Source organism: Gekko japonicus, unplaced genomic scaffold, assembly GCF_001447785.1.
Source record: "Gekko japonicus isolate JY-2015 unplaced genomic scaffold, Gekko_japonicus_V1.1 scaffold490, whole genome shotgun sequence".
NCBI classification, from domain to species: Eukaryota; Metazoa; Chordata; class Lepidosauria; order Squamata; family Gekkonidae; genus Gekko; species Gekko japonicus.
The window spans coordinates 560,169-580,261 of record NW_015165249.1 but is presented as its reverse complement, the minus strand read 5'-3'; the positions used below and the strand labels follow the sequence as shown (position 1 = coordinate 580,261).

Below are 20,093 nucleotides of genomic sequence, written 5' to 3'. Positions count from 1 at the left end.
CACGCTACACTGAGCTTTGGAATCTGTAGATGGGATCCAAAGAACCACACAACAGATCTCATTGACCATATTTCTACACCATCCTTCCTTGAGAGAGCCTGGGCGCTTCTCCGCTTTATTCTCACAACGACTCAGTAGGGCGAGTTAAGCTGAAAAAGAGCGACTGGCCGAAATCACCCAGGGAGCCCCACAGCAGAAGGGGGGTCAAGCCCAGGACTCCTGGTCCTACTGCAGTACTCTAGTTACTACCCCACACTAGCTCAACAATTAGTTCGGTCCTGGGGAGGGTGCAGTGCCCTTGGCTATCTATTTCCTAAAACACAGCTCCCCAGACAGCAGTATGCCACAAGAAAGCTGCTACCAAAATGAACAGGAAGTTCAAAAACAGTTTTTACTTAGTAATTCATATCTGCTTTTCTTCCCAATGTTCGGCAGTTTGAGACCCGAGTGTCGCGTGTTGGAGTGAGCTCCCGGCTCTGGCCCAGCTCCTGCCAACCTAGCAGTTTGAAAGCAAGAAATTGCAAGTAGATAAATAGGTACCACTTCGGTGGGAAGGTAACAGCGTTCCGTGCGCCTTGGCGTCTAGTCATGCCGGTCACATGACCACGGAGACGTCTTTGGATAGCGCTGGCTCTTCAGCTTGGAAACACAGATGAGTACTGCCCCCTAGAGTCAGATTCGACTGGCTTTCAAGCAAGGGAAACCTTTACCTTTACTTTAAGGCTTTTGTGCACCAGAGAATCTTTTTCAGTCCCGCCCTATTCCAATCTAGCTGGAGGTTCTGAGAAACAAAACACTGGACCATATACATACATTTGTGTTGTCAAGTCACACTTGACTTAGGCTGTGGTCACACGGACTAAATAATCCACTTTCAATCCACTTTCAGTCCACTTTCCCGCTGGATTTTACTGTGTGAACTGGTAAAATCTAGTTGGAAAGTGCACTGAAAGTGTATTGAAAGTGGATTATTTAGTGTGGGTGACCACAGCCTTACGCTGACTCTGGCAAGGGGCTTCCAATGCAAGTGAGAAGCAGAGGTGGTCTGTCATTGCTTTCCTCTGCAGAACCTTCCTTGGTGGTCTCCTGTCTAAGTACCGACCCTGCCTAGCTTCCGAGAGCTGATGAGTTTGGACTGTACCGGGCTGCCTTCCCTGCCAAAGTGATCTGTGTGCGTAAAGCGCTGTCAGGCCGCAGCTGACTTATGGCAAACCCATAGGGTTTTCCTAGGAAAGCAAGAAGCGGAGGTGGACTGCCACTGCCTTCCTCGGTGGTCTCCTATCCAAGTACCGACCCTGTTTAGTTGACGAGTTCTGACATGACCAAGCTATACCATGCCTCCACCCCTCCCGTCAGCTGGGCCTTCTTTTGTTCTGACTCCCTGTGCTGCTTGCCTCACCGGTACAAACCCTAACTGCTTTTCATATTATTCATTCTTCAGGCATCTGTAAACACCCATCTATCAAATGAACAGAGAGTTCCATCTCAACCCCTACTGAAATTAAGATACATCCTAAAAATGCCTCCTTAGACTCTCCGGGAATGCCAGACCCAGCTTTCAATATCAAGGATCTCCTCTGCAAACAATAATGGTACCGTTGAAAGGACACCCCACAGCGAGTCACCTTGTTATCCGTGTCTTTCTTGCCTACTGCAGACTGCAGGGCGTGCAGGAGGGCGTCCACTAAGCCATCACATTCTCGCAGCCGCCTGCGGGCTTCGGCTCCGTCTGAACTTACATTCCTAGGAACAAGAACCAGGGAGCGGTTAATGCGATCATCTTCGCAACAAATCAGGCAAGCTTCCTTTGTGCTCCTGCACAGTCGTTAAGGATCTAATTATCCTGAATTAACCGGCACACAAAAGAAATAATTTTTAGAACCAGCCGCTGAAGTCTGGCATGTGGGTTTGGCAAGCTGGGATTCAACCCGCACACGGCAGGAGGGGTAGGTTAAAAAACGAGTCTGTTCCCTCCCTCTACATTTCCTGAGATCATCACCTGCCAGATGTGTGTGTGTGTGTGTGTGTGAAGTGCTGTCAAGTCACAGCTGCCTTATGGCAACCCCATAGGGTTTTCAAGGCGAGAGTCGTTCAGAGGTGGTTTGCCCTTGCCTTACTCTGCACAGCAACCCTGGACTTCCTTGGCGGTCTCCCATCCAGATACTAACCAGGGCCGACCCTGCTTAGCTTCTGAGATCTGATGAGACTGGGGTACCCTGGGCCATCCAGGCCAGGGCCACCTGCCCAATAGGTATGTATGATAGCTCCACAGATTTGAGTGGAACTTAAATATGACAAAAGTTGTTGCTCAGTTGTGTAGAGTGTTGCCTTTTCCACAGAAAGGTCTAAGAAAGTACAATGGTGGGGAGGTTTTTTTTGGAAGCAACTGGGAAACTCCCCTTGCTAAAACCTGCAAAGTGAATTGGGTAGCAAATAATTTTGTTCCGCGATTTCTTTTATTGTTTTTTTGAAAAAGAGATGCCGGAACTCTCAAAAGGGAAATGAAGTTGTCAATCTGTATACTGAAGACTCATGAACTTTTAAGCATTTTAAAAAGATTTTTGCTGAAGAGGTTCTGGAACTCTGTTCCAGCGTTTCCCCCCAGAAAAAAAAACCCCTGACTTTGTTCCTCCTAACCCAAAGGTGAATAAGATACAGGACTTTTGTGTAACCCTTTCAGAGTTTCTAGTCCTCCTTGTAGCTTAAGCTTATTATTGCTTATTTCTTTATTTATATCCCACTTCTCTCCCTAATCAGGACACAGAGTCTCCTCACATCATTCCCCCCTCCTCCACCTTATCCTCACCACAACAACCCTGTGAGGTAGGCTACACTGAGAGACTGTGATGATCCCAAGGTCAGCTGGTGAGCTTCCATGACAGAGGTGGGATTCACACCCAGTTGTGCTAGTTCCTAGTACAACCACTGTAGCTATTACAGCGGTCATCCTAGGTCATGGAGTGAGGTGTACCCAATATGCAGATAACACTCAGCTCCATTTCTCCTTAGCAGTTAAGTCAGGTGGGTTGGTGGAAGATCTCCTGAATAGGTACCTGGAGATGGTAATGGGATGGATGAGGGCCAATAAACCGAAGCCTAATCCAGACAAGACTAAAATCACAACAGATTGTTGCATGTGAATATGACATGTTTTAATCCTAAAATAACAATATAAAATATAGGTAATACCTGTGGATTCTCATTAATGGAGATGAATGGTTATCCACCATTATAAATATCTATGGCGCTTTACATGGTATTTTTCTGTGTGGGCTTTTTCCCGTGTGGGCTTTTTTCTTGTGAACATATATGACCATGGGTTTTTTTCATGTGGGCTTTTTTTTATGTGGGCTTTTTCCCAGTCACCCTTCTGAAACATCTGCACTGGTTACCCATCTGTTTCTGGGCACAATTCAGTGTGCTGGCTTTTACTTTTAAGGCTCTAAATGGCTTGAATCCAGGGTACCTGAAGGACTCTTCCCATTCTATCCAGCCTGCCAGTTAAAATCCACCTCTCAAGCCCTGATCTCTGTGCCCCTGCCTGCAGAGGTAAGCCGCGTGGCCTCTAGAGACAGGACAACTTTTTTGGTAGCACCCTGCCTCCCGAGCGCCCTCCCCCTTGAGGCTCGCCTGGCATCTACTCTACTCTCTTTTGGGTGCCCAGTCAAAAGGTATCTTCTTACTTTTTAATTAGAGTTTTAATTCGAAATTTTATCTTATCAGCTTCTTAATGGTCTACTTCTGTTTTAGGGATAGTTTTTGTGCTGTCATGTCTAATGGTTGGGTTTTTTTTAATGTCCAATGGTTTTTTTCCAATGACTTGTTTTTATTTCGTGATGTCGTTTTAATTGTAAACCGCCTCAAACAGGGCCCATAGAAATATCCTAAATAAATACAATATGTCACCTTTCAAGAATGTAAAAAATAACAGTGGTGTCATAGCTTTATTTAGGAGCTGCGGTGGCTCAAGTGGTTAAGATGCAGGCTGTGGAAGGTCGGTAGTTCAGCAGTTTGAGACCCGGGTGCCACGTGACGGAGTGAGCTCCCGTCTCTAGTTCCAGCTCCTGCCAACCTAGCAGTTCAAAAGCAAGAAATTGCAAGTAGATAAATAGGTACCACTTCGGTGGGAAGGTAACAGCGTTCCATGCGCCTTGGCGTTTAGTCATGCCGGCCACATGACCACGGAAACGTCTTCGGACAGCGCTGGCTCTTCGGCTTTGAAACGGAGATGAGCACCGCAACCCTAGAGTCGGATTCGACTGGCTTTCGAGCAAGGGAAACTTTACCTTTACCTAGCTTTATTATTTATTTATTTTGATTTATATTCCGCTCTCCCTGCGAGCGGGCTCAGGGCGGATCACAAAGTAGGTCCTTGAGCCATTCGGCTCATCATAGTGAACAGAAACATTAACTGAATTTTTTTTTAAAGTTATAACAACAGCATGATTTAAAATAAATTGCACCATAAAGTTATAACAGCATGATTTAAAATAAATTGCACCATTTGTTTACGTGCACAGTCTCCAAAGACTGGTGCCGCTGGGTCTCTGGGGTCTTACCAGGCCACATGGAGGTGGTGTGACTTCAGCAGGGAAGGCCGGCTTCTATGGGACGCCTGCCACCTCAGCCAAAGGCCTGGCAGAACAGCTCTGTTTTACAGACTTTGCAGAATGGCAATAGGTCCCGCAGGGTCCTGACCTCTAAGGGGAGCATGTTCCACCAGGCTGGGGCCAGAGCGGAAAAGGCCCTGGTCAAGGTTAAGCGGATGTCACTTGGGCCAGGGACTTCCGGCAGTTCTTAATTGGCAGAGCGCAAGGCTCTCCGGGGCACATATTAGGACTGGCCAAAATACTACAAAGCAGTGTGCAAACTTTTGGGTTCCCCACTCAAAATCTTTGTTGCTCCCTCACTTCTTGTTGTTGTTCAGTTGCACAGTCGAGTCCAACGCTTCACGACCCCATAGACCACATCACACCAGGCCCTCCTGTCTTCCGCCGTCCTTCGGAGTTTGCTCAACTTCATGTTCGTTGCATCGATGACACTGTCTAACCATTTCACCCTTTGCCATCCCCTTCTTTTTTGACCTTCAATCTTTCCCAGCATCAGGGTTTTCTTCTCCAGTGAGTGCTCCCTTCTCGTTTGGTGGCCAAAGCTTCAGCTTCAGTATCTGGCCTTCCAGGGAACAGTCAGGGTTGATTTCTTTTAGGATTGACTGATTTGATCTCTTTGCAGTCTAAGGGATTCTCAAGAGTCTTCTCCAGCACCATAATTCGAAAGCATCTATTCTTCAGTTTGGTGTAGTGGTTAAGTGCGCGGACTCTAATCTGGGAGAACCGGGTTTGATTCCCCACTCCTCCACTTGCACCTGCTGATGTGACCTTGGGTCAGTCACAAGCTCTGGCACAGCTGTCCTTGAAAAAGAGCAGTTTGTGTCAGAGTTCTTTCAGCCCCACCCACCTCACAGGGTGTCTGTTGTGGGGAGGGGAAGGGAAAGGAGTTTGTAAGCCGCTCTGAGACTCCAAGTGAAGGGCGGGGTATAAATCCAATCTCTTCTTCTTCTTCAGCACTTGACCTTCCTTATGGTCCAACTCTCGCAGCTGTACATTACTACTGGGAATACCACTGCTTTGACCATACAGACTTTTGTTGGCAGGGTGATGTCTCTACTTTTTATTATGCTGTCTAGGTTTGCCATCGCTTTCCTCCCAAAGAGCAGGCATCTTTTAATTTCATGGCTGCAGTCACTGCTCCCTCGCTACTTTGTGACATTTTGGTTGGTCTTAATAAAAAGACGTTATTCAGCAGCTGGTTTTGGATTTCTTTAAATACCGACATGGCTACCTCCAATCGTTGTCTGCTTGAGAATGGATTGACAATTATAATAAAGTGAGGAAGCCATAACCGGGAGACGATGAAAATATAAACCAACCGTTCTTGGAGAAGCGGAGCTGCTGAAACAACTGAGTTGCTACTCGGCGTGCTACTAACAGGCCTGCTTGCCTTCTTACTTTCCAAAACTTAATTCCCACGTACCATCTGCATTTCTGCAATGATATCTGATGTAGACAGGAAGAAGTGACTGGCAGGCAAAGAGGTCATGTGCCCTTCTGCTTAGAAGCCACATCCTTATAGGGAAGTGGGGATTTGTTTACACTGATTTGGAAACCGCCCACCCACCCGAGGACCAACAGCTTTTGGGTTCTACCTAGTTCTTCATGTAGGTTAAAAAGTAAGGTATGTCTTAACTTCTTCAGATTTCGCTCTGCAGCAGAAAAATGTGGGTTGGGGAGGGGGGCCCTTAAAAATAAACCTGGCAAAGCAAGGACTGGGGGGGGGGGGATGACCCTTATGCTGAATGCAATACAGATGCATGAGGCACGTCGAACTGTACAAAAACACATGTGAAAATCTAGCAAATCATGCAGGGAAAGATCAAACTGGACACCCAAATTTGCATAACCTGCAAGAGGAAACAGAGAAGCCAAATTTCAGCCACAATTGGAGAGGTAAGGCCGAACTCTTCTCTGGCTTCTGTGCCAAACAGCGCAGATGGATGTGGCACCGTCACTGCAGCCCTCACAAAGGGGGGAAAAGCCCTGTAGCGCAGCTTTATATTTCTGCTTTATCTTTCAGTATGGCTGACACAACATGTAGAAAGTCATGTCATGCAGAAAGGCCTTTGCTGCTCAACTGAGACATTCCGGGAAGACGCTGCTAGCTGTTTATCCAGATCTGTGATTGCCAAACTGTGTGCACCCCAAGAGAGGCGCTGAAGCGAGCCCTGAAAAATTAACTCAGCATCCAGCAGTCCACATGCCTTCCAAATATGGATGCCCCTTGCAGAACTGAACTCCCTTTCCTCTGCCAATACATAAAACAGTGGCAATATTGGGGGGGAGGGGAGAGTAAGGAGGCAGCAGAAAGCATGGTTCCATTCCGAAGGGTCAGTGGTGATCCAAACTAGACATGATCATGGCGGACTGCCAGTTTTCTACAAAGCAGCTTTAAATCCCAGAATGGGTGGGTGGGAGGGGGACTTGAACCCTTCCCAGCTAGCACAAAGAACCTGCTCGTGTGACATTATACACGCCCAATGTGTCACTCAAACTGGACAGCTCCAATGAAATGCCTTCCCAGCCAGTTTTCTGTATGAATGGGGCAGACACGTGAATAAAAATGACTGTCCCTCATCAAGATGGCTGTCCCTCATTTCAGAGAGCCAGGATCATGTAGAGGTTAAGAGTGGTGGACTGTAGTCTGGAGAACTGGGTTTGATTCTCTACGCCTCCACATGAAGCCTGCTGGGTGACCTTGGGCCAGTCACAGTTTCTCTTAGAACCCTCTCCGCCCCACGTACCTCTCAAGGCACCTGTTGTGCTAGGGTTGCCAAGTTGATCTTCGCCAGGAGCGGGGGGCTCCCGGGCGGCATCTGGTGCGCGCGCCGCACGCACATCACCCGAAAGTGATGGGAGGACACCAGGCACACTGGGGGCGTGGGCACGGCCATACAAGGGAAAACCATAGTTATCCCTTGGATGGCCGTGGCCCCGCCCCCAGCGTGCCTGGCATGGTTGCATCACTTCCGGGTGACGCGCATGTTGGGGTAGAGTTCCCCCCGGGGCCCAATCCAGCGGTGCCGGGAAACGGGCCTCTGGGGCGGGGGTTTCCCGGCCCCCCCGGGGGGATTTGGGATCCCTATGTTGTGGGGAGGGGAAGGGAATGTGATCTGTAAACTGCTTTGAGACTCCTTAAGGTAGAGAAAAGAGGAATATAAAAACCTACTCTTCTTCATACCTAGTTTGGACCCTGAGTGCACTGAGGAATTGCAACAGGCCTCCTTCTTTTAGGAAACACTGCCCTTCCTTGGACTGCCTGTCTTGGAAAGTACTTATCAATCACCCTTCCACCCCCATCCCATCACTGGCAATCCTCCCGCATCCATTATGGCCAGGTTAATTGGATGGCTAGAAGCAAAGCGTTGCCAAGGGACCTTTCCCAAGCATCAACACACATTGTGCTGTAAATCACAGGTTGACAAGCACAGCCTAATCGCTTCACAGTTTTCAGGCAAAAGGATGGGAGCAGCAGAGAAACCAAGGGAGTGAGCTACGAGCTGTAAACCCCCCCCCTTCAAATCTCAGCCAATCTATGGATCCCTTGGGTTGCCTTAGGTAAACCGCTAGTCTCTCAGCCTCACCTGCCATCTCTCAAATGAGGTAATGAGGAAGTGGCTACATGCTCTATGCTGTTGCTGTAGCTACTCCCCGCCATTACCAAAGCAGCTGTGGAGCTCACATTTGAAGGATGACGCAGGGAAAGGGAAGTGTTATTTAGCCTTTTTCCTACCATGTTGTTTCCCTGCTGAAAATGGCCACTTCCCAATCTGCTTTTATATCCACTGGGTGTGTGTGTGGATGGATGAGTACCCATTTTCTCCTGCTCCAGAGTGGGCAAAAGCAGCGAACACATGAAGCCAGGGCTTTTTTTCTGGGGGAACACGCTGGAATGAAATTCCGGAACCTCTTTGACAAAATTCTTTTTAAAAAGTTTAAAAGTTTGTGAGCCTTCTGTATACAGATCGAAAACTTCATTTCCCTCTTGAGAGTTCCGGCACCTCTTGTTTTTTTAAAAAAATAATCCCTGCATGAAGCTGTCTTATACTGAATCAGAACATTGGTCCACTGAGGTCAGTATTGTCTAGTCAGAATGGCATCGGCTCTCCAGGGTCTCAGACATAGGACATCACATCACCGACTACCTGGTCCTTTTAACTGGAGATGTTGGGGATTGAACTTGGGACCTTCTGCATGCCAAGCAGATGCTCTGCCACTGTGCCACAGCCCCTACCATAGGGGAGTTTTCTGTCTGTGGTTTTTCTGCCTGGCTGATTTTTTTTCAGTAAGAAAATGGCTCAGATGGAAAGAATCAAATACAAAAACAGTCACAGGCTGCAGTCACACGGAGCATTAGCCACGCTACAGAGACGGAAGATAGGCGGATTTTCTGGGCGTGATCACACCGCCACATCTGGGAAGCGTAGAGCTCCCGTGGCTCGCCTGAGGCTTCCCGCCAAGGATGCGGGGTAAAAAACTAGTACCTCCGAGGTACTAGTTTCCGGAAACTGCGGGGCAAGGGCGGGCGTCTGATCACGTTTCCGGTGGCATCCGGCGCCCGCCCATGTCCCCTCGCAAAAAGGTTTTTCCCCCCCAAGTCTCCAGGGGATGCACACAAGCACCCAACGGAGCATGCACACATTTCAGTTTTAAAAAAACCCACAACCCCGTTTGCCGCGCCGCCCCGCTTCTTTGCCTGTGGTGTGATCGGCACCTCCCCCCTAACCACGGGACCGCGACAGGACCTCAACCGGACGTCTGATCGCACAGTCGCGTGTTATTTTGCTCTGGGGCAAACAGCAACGCTCCCCCCCCTGCGCATTTTCCAGCCCGTGTGACCGGAGCCACAGTTCACCAAAGGTCAGTACTGGCTCTCTAGGGTCTCAGGTGGAAGTCATCACCTACTGCCTGGTCCTTTCAACAGGAGATGCCGTGGACTAAACCTGGGACCTTCGGTATGCAATGCAGAGGCTCTTCCATCCTGGTTTGACTCACAAGTGATGGTATAACCACCCTTCCATCTAATCAAGTGATTCTTTAGCTAGTGTATGTATGAGGGCAACCACTGGACACAGGTCAGGATTAGGCCAAGATGCCCATGTTCATACATCATGTAAAACCATAGTTGACCAATTGAGATTAATAACCCAACTTCAAACCATTTTTTCAGTTCCTGGTTTCACAGACTTAAATTAACCACGATTGTGTGCAGTTCTGGAGGCCTCACTTCAAAAAGGATGTTGGCAGAATGGAGCGGGTGCAGAGGAGAGTGACCAGGATGATCGGGGGCCTGGAGAACAAGCCCTACGAGGAAAGGCTGAGGGACTTGGGAACGTTCAGTCTGGAGAAGAGGAGGTTGAAGGGGGACAGGATTGCTCCCTTGAGGTATTTGAAGGGCTGTCCCTTAGAGGAAGGTGGGGAGCTGTTCCTGTTGGCAGTGGAGGATAGGACTTGCAAAGATGGGTTTAAATTAAGGGTGGGAAGGTACCAGCTGGATCTTAGGGAAAACTTTTTTACAGTAAGAGTTGTTCAACGGTGAAATCAGCTGCCCGGGGAGTCGGTGAGCAGTCTTGAAGCAGCGGCTGGACCAACACTTGTGAGGGGTGCTCTCAGCCGATCCTGCATTGAGGAGGGGGTTAGACTAGATGGCTCCTCCAACTCTGTGATTCTATGATTAGCAGAGTGGCCTGTGTTCCAACCATCACACCAATCATAGTTAGAATTAATTAAACCATGACATCATGCCTGAAATGAACGTCTAAGCTGGTTTGTAAAGCCGCAGTTTGGTTCAACCATGGTTAGTTTGTGAAACCAGGATTTTGCCTGCAGGCGATTACGGAAATCCTGGTTTGACGCAGCATCTACATGGCGAGTGTCCCCATAGGTTCCCTGCCCCGCAGTTAAGTATTGGCAGCCTGTCTTGATGCTGAAAACATCACTTACTGTAATTAGTTCAGACAATCATACAAGGTTGGCATTCATGTACCTTGCAAAGAGGTCACAGGAGATGGGCAGGTGAAGAGTCTGTTCAGAGGACCGTCCACAGCCATTAAAAAGAACATTAACATTCTTCCGTCAAAGCACTGGCTACTCATTCATGGAGATCGAGCCAGACAGACTCTCGACAATATAACAATACACAAACTGCTGATTAATGGACCGACTCTGACCATCACTTCTCTTTCCTGTACACAATTTCTGATAATTGTTGCTAACAGGAGGCCAACAGAAAGGTATTACATTAAAATTGGGAGACGGGTTAAATAATCAATTAGAAAAACTCGAGCCTTTAATAAAACAAATTAGGGAATCCAAATTCTGATGATTTCAGGAAGCAATTGCTGTAATAATGCTTGGGAGGTTAACCTTTTAGCAAAATGGGACATTTTTAGTTAAAACTTGAAAGGTGATGCACAAATGCAACAGAAAAGAAGTGGCATCTCATTTTTTTTAAAAAAGCTTCCATTATAATGTTTTAATTTCCTTTCATTCTGAAGCGCCCTTCATTTAAGGGGAAACTGACAGAATTTTAATGAAGAAATTATCAGATTACTTTCCAAGCACAATCCCAGCCTCCCCAATTTCCCCTCACCTATTCAGAACAGAATTTTAAGTGCCTCATTTTGGCTACTATACTTCTAATAATATCTGTTTTTTCGGCTGATATTAACACTCAAGGAATGTGAAGAGGGTGCTGTCCTGCAATTTTCTCCTATTAATAAGCATTAGTGTTAATGTGCTGATGGGATGACGGGGGGGGGGAACACAAGAGTCCTAGCAAAACTCTGCAACAACAATACAACTCTCACACCTCACATGGATTTCTGCCCACTAGAAGGCACAGTTGGTTTTATCTGAAGCCTTCTTTGAGGGACAGTATGATGTAGTGGTTAGAGTGTTGGACTATGATCTGGGAGACCTGGGTTCAAATTCCCACTTGTGCCATGGAAGCTTGCTGGGTGACCTTGTGTCAGTCACGCACTCTCAGCCTAACCTACCTCGCAGATTGTTGCGAGCCTAAAATGGAGGAAAGGAGAATGATGTAAGTTGCTTTGGGTCCCCATTGGGAAGAAAGGCAAGGTATAAACGAAGTAAATAAATAAAATTCACAGTTCTATGAGGCAAAGAGATGCTTGTGTGGGAAACAAGTAAAACCTACCTATTCGGGATGTACTAAAATGTACAGGAAAAGTCCACTTAGTTCAGGATACACCAGGAGTCTCCAAATCTTTTTGAGTCTGTAGGCACCTTTGGAATTCTGACAGTGTGGTGGGCACAGCCACAAAGGAGGAGGAGATTGGATTTATACCCAGCCCTTCACTACCCAAAGGAGTCTCAGAGTGGCTTACAATCTCCTTTCCCTTCCCCTCCCCACAACAGACACCCTGTGAGGTAGGTGGGGCTGAGAGAGCTCTTTCAAGGACTGCCCTTGAGAGAACAGCTCTGAGAGGACTTGTGACTGACCCAAGGTCACACCAGCAGCTGCATGTGGAGAATTGGGGAATCAAACCCGGTACTCCCAGATTAGAGTCTGCGCACTTAACCACTACACCAAACTGGCTGCCACAGCTCACTAAAGATGCTACAAAAGCAATGATTATGAAAATTTGCATAGCCAATCAAATCTACTACAGCTCCTATGGCTAAGAAGCCTTGTTGGGCAAAAGTCCCACCTGGCCCTACCCACCTTCCAAAACACTTGGCAGGCACCAGGAGAGGTGTCGGCAGGCACCGTGGTGCCCACGGGCACTGTGTTGGAGACTCCTGATATACAGAATATCCCCAGTTACAGCAAAATTGCTCTAATATAGGGTGAGCATATAGTGCAAAATAGGGTTGGCAGGCTTCCCGGTGTGGGCGGGGGTCTCCCACTTTTTGGGCACTCCTCTCCCCCCCAAATCACTCTCTTTTACCAGCAGGAACCCGAAAAGAATCATGATGTGCCTGCAAAACCCGGAAGTGATGTAGGCACCAGGGGGGGGGGGTTTCAACGCACTAGTTTTTGGTCAAAACTGTATGATCTGAAGTGAATTCTACCATGGAGTTTTGCCCAAAAACCAGAGCATCACCCCTCTCCCCCGACATCACTGATGTGCCCACGTCACTTCCTGGTTACCAGTGTTCCCTCTAAGCTGAGTTAGTGTGAGCTGGCTCACAGTTTTTTAGCCTCCGGCTCACACATTTTTGTCTTGACTCAGGAAGGATGGCCCCAGAGCAAACTAATTAATGCCGTAGCCAAATCGCCCGCTCACAACTTTAATGCCAGTAGCTCACAAAGTAGAATTTTTGCTCTCAAGACTCCACAGCTTAGAGGAGCACTGCTGATTGCGTATGGACGTCGCAACCCTCCTCCCCACTCCTGGAAGGTCCCCCCTCCCCCATTGGCATGAGAATTGGACCTGGCAACCCTAGTCCAGAATCTGTTTTTCCCCTCCAGATTTAGAGCATGGCACCTAGTGCCCATTTATACCATTAGCTTGGACAGATCTTCTGATCTCACTTTATTTTTAAAGAGTAGGACCCTAGTGCCTGTAGATCCAGAGGCATAAGATAAAACATGTAGGCAGTGTTTTGCCTTGTTGGTGAGCAACAAGCTTGCTCCGCCTCCCCTTACTCTAGCCAATGAGAGGAGTCCCAGCTAAGACTGATGTGCTTGCTCCCTCTCACACGGCTTGGTCAGCAAAAAAAAAAGAGGCTTCCTCTGATCCTCAGCCAACTTTTTATGGTAGTACCCAGAAGCAGACCCAAAGTAACTGGCAGACAGTGCAACAAAGACTGCTTTGCATAATTAGGGCATCATCTGCATAGTGTGCAAATGAGGCCGCCTGTATTTTACTGGAAGAAAACCTCTCTCAAAGTTACTTAATGATGCCCTTAACTCTCAGCCCCACTCATAGAAATTAGTCTAGTCCAATTATTTAATTAATGTTTTGGTCGGCTGATCTACCAATTAAAGTTTGCAGCCTGAGTTAATTGGCAGAGGATAATTGTAGCAAGTGGGGCTGAGAATATAAGAACAGTGGTGGATCATACCAATGGTCTGTCTACTTCAGCATCCTGTTCCATGTAAAGCTGCCTGGAGTGGGTCATAGCAACCATGTCCCTCCTTCTATCCCAAATCTGCTTCTGGGTCCACCTCAAAGTGCTGCATACCTGAAGAACTGCCTGCTCCTCTATGAACCTATCCAGCCATTATGGTCATTTTCAAGGGCCCTGCTACAGGTGCCCCAAAGGCTAGACAAGCGGCAACCCAAGAAAGGGCCTTTTTGATCGTGGCTCCAAAGTTATGCAAGTCCCTCTCCAGGGAGATTCATCTACCCCCTCTATTATTGTCTTCTGCCAGTGAGTGCAAACTTCCATCTTGTCTGGCATGCCCTTACTTGACCCTCCTTCTTGCTTATTTTTAATGGTTGGTTTTCTATGTATGCACTGTTTCTAAACACGAAATTGTACTGTCTTGATAACTGTTTGCAGCTGTGGTCTCTAACTGGACAGAAAGGCAGCATATAATCAAATAAATACATAAAAACTGTGTGCCTGTAAGTTCTACAAGCATGACATGGGAGACCAAATCCTCCCAGCATCATTACTACCCTTCAATAATTGGTTTTCAGGTTAGTGCCTCTGACCATGGAGGTTCCATTTAGTAGACATGGCTAATGCTAACTGATAGGTCAATCCTCCATGCTTTGTCCAACCCCCTTAGCCAACTAAATTGGTTTTGAAGGAATACACTCACAAGCCCCACCTGTTCTTTCTGGTTGGTCCCTGGGAGGTCGGGGAAACCCTGCAGCCATCTCAAATTTCCGATTTGTGTTGTTGGCCCTTCCCCTCGCTCCTCAAGGGGTGCCAGAATACAATTGGTCCACTAGGTACACATCCTGTGCTCCAGCACCAATCCTGAATCAACTGCCTACCAACTTCATTGGAGGTCTGTGAGTGTCAGGATTATGAGAAAGGCAGGAAAAATTTCTTCACCCCACATATAATTTTTATAAACCTCATTCATGTCCCTCCCTTTAGTCATCTTTTTTCTAAGCCAAGGAACCCCCATACTGAGAAGAAAGATTTTTCTAATCAGTGGGAGCTTTTGGTACTCAGTGCAAGTGGCACGATGCTAGTGGAAAGTATCTTCCCCCTCTCTCCTTCCCACTGCAGTCTCCCCCCCCCCCACCATTGTACTCCTACAGGTCTGCAGATCTCCAGAAACAATGCGACAAACAACATGGGGGTATACAGTGGGAGGACAAGTTGGTGAAAATCACCTCTGCAAATAGAAATGGTGTAGCTTTTTTGGGGGGCGGTATTTTTTAATATGTGTGTGTATTAGGGTTGCCAAGTCCCCCGGGGGGGCGGGGAAACCCCCGCCCCAGAGGCCTGTTTCCCGCCGGCGGATCGGGCCCCAGGGGGAACTCCACCCCGACGTGCACGTGGCCTGGAAGTGACGCAGGCACGCAGCCACGGTCATCCGAGGGAAAACTCTATGGTTTCCCCTCGGATGGTCGTGGCCCCGCCCCCAGCGTGCCCGCGTCATGTCCGGGTGATGTGGACTCGGCGCGTGCGCTCCAGCCGCCAGCCGGGAGTCCCCCACTGCGGCTGAGTTCTCACTTGGCAACCCTAGTGTGTATGTCTGCACCTGGAGGTCATGGCAACTTCCTGTGAGTGGCCCCTACTGGGAGCATGGAGGATATTCAGAGGTGGCTGAATGGGGCCTGCCCTCGCCTCCCGGTATTCCAAGGAGGTCTCCCATCCAAGTACTTGCCAGCATCCACCTGGCTTAGCTTCCAAGATCTGACAGATTGGGCTTGCCTGGGCTATCCAGGTCAGGGCCTTTTGGTGTAGCTTTTGATAGCCTTTCCTGTAGCTGCTGTCATGTTGATGGATAGTTGGTTTAGGACCCAAGCCTTTGTTTACTGAATTTTAAGTGTATTGAATTGTAAGTGTAGGTACAGGCTTGTCCACAACCTCGAGGAGGAAGGGCCACAGGATCAGTGGCTGAGCGGCGGCTTTGCATGCTGAAGGCCCCACGTTCAATCTCCATCTCCAATTAAAGGATCAGCTAGCAGCTGAAGACCTCTGAGACCCGGAACAGCCACTGCCAGTCCAAATAGACAAAACACACCTTAGGCCCCGGTCACACGGGAGGATTTGCCCCATGGAACGGATGGCTTGAGGGTGGATTAAACCGGTGCGATCAGATGCCAACATCTGGCGAGCGTCGCGCCCCCACCCCCAACCCGTCGCTACTGGCCAAAAACGCGGATTTAAAAGAGACCTGCAAAAGACTACTACTTACTGGGAAACGCGCAGCATGGGCAGCCATGTGATTGCCGACGTGCCCGTATCCAGTGGTATGCGAGGCCCTGCCACACTGCGCATGCGCACAACTGCGCAGCTGCCTCACCTTGCTCTTCATCCCATCACTTCTCCCTCGGCATGTGATCGTGCCGGGGAGCAAATGCGGCGCGGCTTGGGGGATCTGGCTTGGGGGATCTGTCTGATCCCGATGCCGCGCTTCAATTTGCTGCTGTTGTTTTTTTGCCGTGGCTTTTCCCACTAGTGTGACCGGGACCCCAATAGACCAACTGTGCCACCCTAAACAGACGTACTCAGAATCCCACTATTTATTTATTCCCAGGAAAGTCTTCTCCCAGCAAAGGTCTGATTTGGTGCGAAGCAGGTTCATGAAAGGACGGGCAGGGTATCTGCTTGGCCTGCAGAGGCTCCATCCTCAGCTTCTCCAGTTAAAAAGGATCAGAGGACGGGAGAGATGAAAGGCCCCCACCTGAGATCCCGAACAGCCACAGCAGAAAATAGTGACCTAGATAGACCCAACGTTTGCTTCAGTATAAAGCAGGTTCATGTGCTTGAGGCACGAATCCATGGTGGAGGTAAGATCTGACGAAGAAGCATAACGATAGCGTGTTACGAGATCAACGGGTATTGCTGCTGGGATATTTGGTTAATATAGCAGTGTTTTGCCCACTCACAGAAGTGTGATACTGAGTGTGGTAAATAAATCTCCCAAGCAGTGTTCCCACTAAGCTGTGCATGTGAGCGGCTGCTCATTAACACAGGAAGCCCCGCTCAGCAGCAATCTGGAGCCACGCAGGGTCTTGCACTGCTCATTGCCCATTGTTAAGATTACAGTAGTTATATTCTGCTAAGATGTGGACCGCTCTGCTCAGTAGGGGAAAATAATTAGAGGAAACATTGTAAGAAATATATTGCAAAAAAAAGGTAAACTTACATTCAGGTTGCACTCAGAAGAAGAGAAAGAAGCCTAATCTAAAGAGGACTTTATCACAAATGGCCAGCTTGTCTGGCAAAAGACTGTGGGAGTATAAGGGCATTCTCTCTCCAGGAGAGACCTGCAAAAGACATGTGTCTCCGTGGAAGGCCATGTGCAGGCAGTGACAGGACAGAGGGAGAGGGGAGGGGTCAGAGACCAACTCCCGGGTTAAGACAAAGAGCGGCATCTCATTCAAGGAGATGACACCTATTTGCACTTAGAGTGATGCAGTGCCCCCAATATCCAGGCATACTGAGTCGCTCACGCCAACCATTACTTCCCTGTTTTCATTTTCAGTGGCTCTCATTTCTTTAGTTCCCTTCTTTTACCAATGTGTCCATGCGCTCGGCACCCAACAGAGATGAAAAGACTCTCAGGCAAGACCCCCCGCAAGGCTGACAAGCTGCTCACTTGCTCGTGTGTGCCTTTTCCCAAGGAGCAGGCAGCGGCTCTCTCCCCAAGGTGTTTACACAGCTGAGACAGGCACTCCTGGAGTGGTGCCACCCTGGGTACTCGGTCTCTGTGGTTGGGCTGGCTCTGACTCCGTCACAGTAGCTCTGCATAGAAAACGTTTTGGCAGCTCCATGCAAGAATTTACATCTCCTCCGCCCTACAATTCCGTCACCCCAGATTGCACGGGCAGAAGCCTCCATTTACTATGCATCGTGCACGGGGGCTGCAACTTTACTGAGGTGGTTCGCCATTGCTTGCCTCTGTGTCATGTGACCCTGGACTGCCTTGGTGGCATCCAAGTACTAACCCGATGGGGATGGGTTTTCCCCTGATTTCAAGGCCCCCAATCCACCACCAACCAAGCTGGCCGGTGGGGGAGCCCCACCCCCGAAGAGCCCCACTGGGCCTGACATGATATCACCCAGAGATGACATCATCACACCGGGCACGTCACGCAGGGGGCGCTCTAGCATTTGGTTAAAAACTCTATGGTGACCATAGAATTTTTTGGCTGAATGCTAGAGCACCCCCTGCATGACGTACCTGGTGCAATGATGTCACTTCTGGGTGATGTCATTGCGGCATCTGCACTTGGTGTGCATGCCAGAAGATCCCGGGGGGGGGCAGCCTAGAGCCCCCCGCTGGCAGACCGTAAGCACCTGGCAACCCCAGTACTCACCAGAGCTGACCCCGCTTAGCTTCAGAGACCTGAGGAGAGAAGGCTAGCCTGAGGCATCCAGGTCAGGGCAATGTTGTGGGGTTGGTCACTGCTATTTTCATTGCACCAATAGAAAACTGAGGCTGAGACACACTGACTTTCCCAAGGCTCTCCTGCAAAGCCTCAGTCTAAGTCCAGTGCTGTCTGATGAGCATCTACCAGTTCATAAGAAGCGCCCTGCTAGATCACACCAATGGTTCAGCCACTCCAGGATCCTTGCACCAACAGTGGCTAAATATATACCTCGTAAACCCCCACAAAGTGGGGAGCAAGAGGCCAAAGATACCTCTTGATGCCCCTAGCAACTGATGATCAGGGATATATTGACTCTAAACATGGAGATTGCTTCAGAGGGTAGCTGTGTTGGTCTGAAGCAGAACAGTGAGATTCGGGTTCAGTGGCACCTAAGAGACGGACGGGATTTTCAGGGCATGAGCTTTGACTCCCGAAACGTACCCTGAAAATCTTGTCCGCCTCTAAGCCACTACCGGATTCAAATGTAACTGTTCTAAACGTGGAGAGCTAAGAGCCACGGAGGGTCATACCCTTCATGTACCTGTTCAACGCCTTCTAAAAGCCATAGACCAACAACCATGGCTACATCTTGTGGCAGTGAGTTCCATACGTTTATGATGCATTAGGTGAATAAGGACTTCCCACCCTATGTCTAGAGTTTACAGTCCATCAGGTGGGTTTATTTCTCAGGCAGACGTTAAAGACAATGATATCCCTATGGAAGATAATCACTAGGATTCAGTACAACTCCCCCTCCCTCAATCTACACATACTCCTTCCCAGGGCTGGCTCCCGAGTTGGCCACACCCAGCAGGAACTCATTAGCATAATAGGCCACACCCAACAGCAGGAACTCATTGGAATTGGCTACATTATGGGGGGTGTGGCCAGTGTTCCCTCTAAGCTGAATTGGTGTGAGCTAGCTCACAGTTTTTTAGCCTCCGGCTCACAGATTTTTGTCTTAGCTCAGGAAGGAGGGCTCCAGAGCAAACTAATTGATGCAGTAGCCAAATCACCTGCTCACAGTTTTCATGCTAGTTGCTCACAAAGTAGAATTTCTGCTCACAAGACTCCACAGCTTAGAGGGAACATTGGGTGTGGCCTAACATGCAACATGCAAAGGAGTTCCTGCTACAAAAAAAGGCCCTGGGTTTTGACAACAAACAAAGTAAACAGAATAAGAAGCAAAAGGTGGGTGTGGCTGGATGACCACACTTCTGGTAACATGGGGGTGCGGCCCAATGTGCTAATGAGCGGTGCAGTCAGGTGGTGTGGCCTAATATGCTAATGAGTTTCTGCTGCTGGGTGTGGCCTATTATGCTAATGAGTTCCTGCTGGACTTTTTCTACAAAAACAGCCCTGCTCCTTCCCCTTCACTTCCCACAGGGGCAAATTTAAGGAGGCAAAGAAGCACCTTGATTCAGTCCTCGAGTCCCAACCCCCCTGCCAATCTGCAGGCAGACATAATGCAAAGAGGATTTGTATGGCAGTTGAAATATCTGCTTTCCTTAGGAAAACAAAACGCAGGAGCCTTGAGTAAATGTTAAAGAAAAGTAAATTCCTATCTCTGTAGAAACCCGTCAGAAGTGGGAATGTGATCTGTTAGCACTGGGGAAGGGAGGAGAGGAGGGAGAGCAGAAGAGATGTTAGGAATCCATTCTTGATTTAAAGGAAGAATTCAAGGACATCTCAAGTACCTCTAAGTTCCTCAGCAAGGAAGGTGACAAGCAGTGTTCCCTCTAGGCGGAGTAAGTGTGAGCTAGCTCACAGTTATTTAGCCTCCGGCTCGCACACTTTTGTCTCAGCTCAGGAAGGATGGCTAAAGAGCAAACTAATTTATGCAGTAGCCAAATCACTTGCTCGCAACCTTAATGCCAGTAGCTCACAAAGTAGAATTTTTGCTCACAAGACTCCACAGCTTAGAGGGAGCATTGGTGGCCAGGTGAACAGACTAATAGTGAAAACTGCTCACAAAATGGTAAAAGCCACACTAGGCATCACC

At 48.6% G+C, this 20,093-nt stretch overlaps 1 protein-coding gene across 1 annotated transcript in view; it reads right to left on the bottom strand.

Moving 5' to 3' along the window:
• The window catches only part of ARVCF (armadillo repeat gene deleted in velocardiofacial syndrome), a 249,860-nt gene that overhangs the window by 110,932 nt on the left and 118,835 nt on the right, over nucleotides 1–20,093 (bottom strand). The window contains exon 5 of the mRNA XM_015410114.1: nucleotides 1,626–1,743. Coding sequence (XP_015265600.1) covers nucleotides 1,626–1,743 — 118 coding nt within the window. The remainder of the gene's footprint in view (nucleotides 1–1,625; nucleotides 1,744–20,093) is intronic.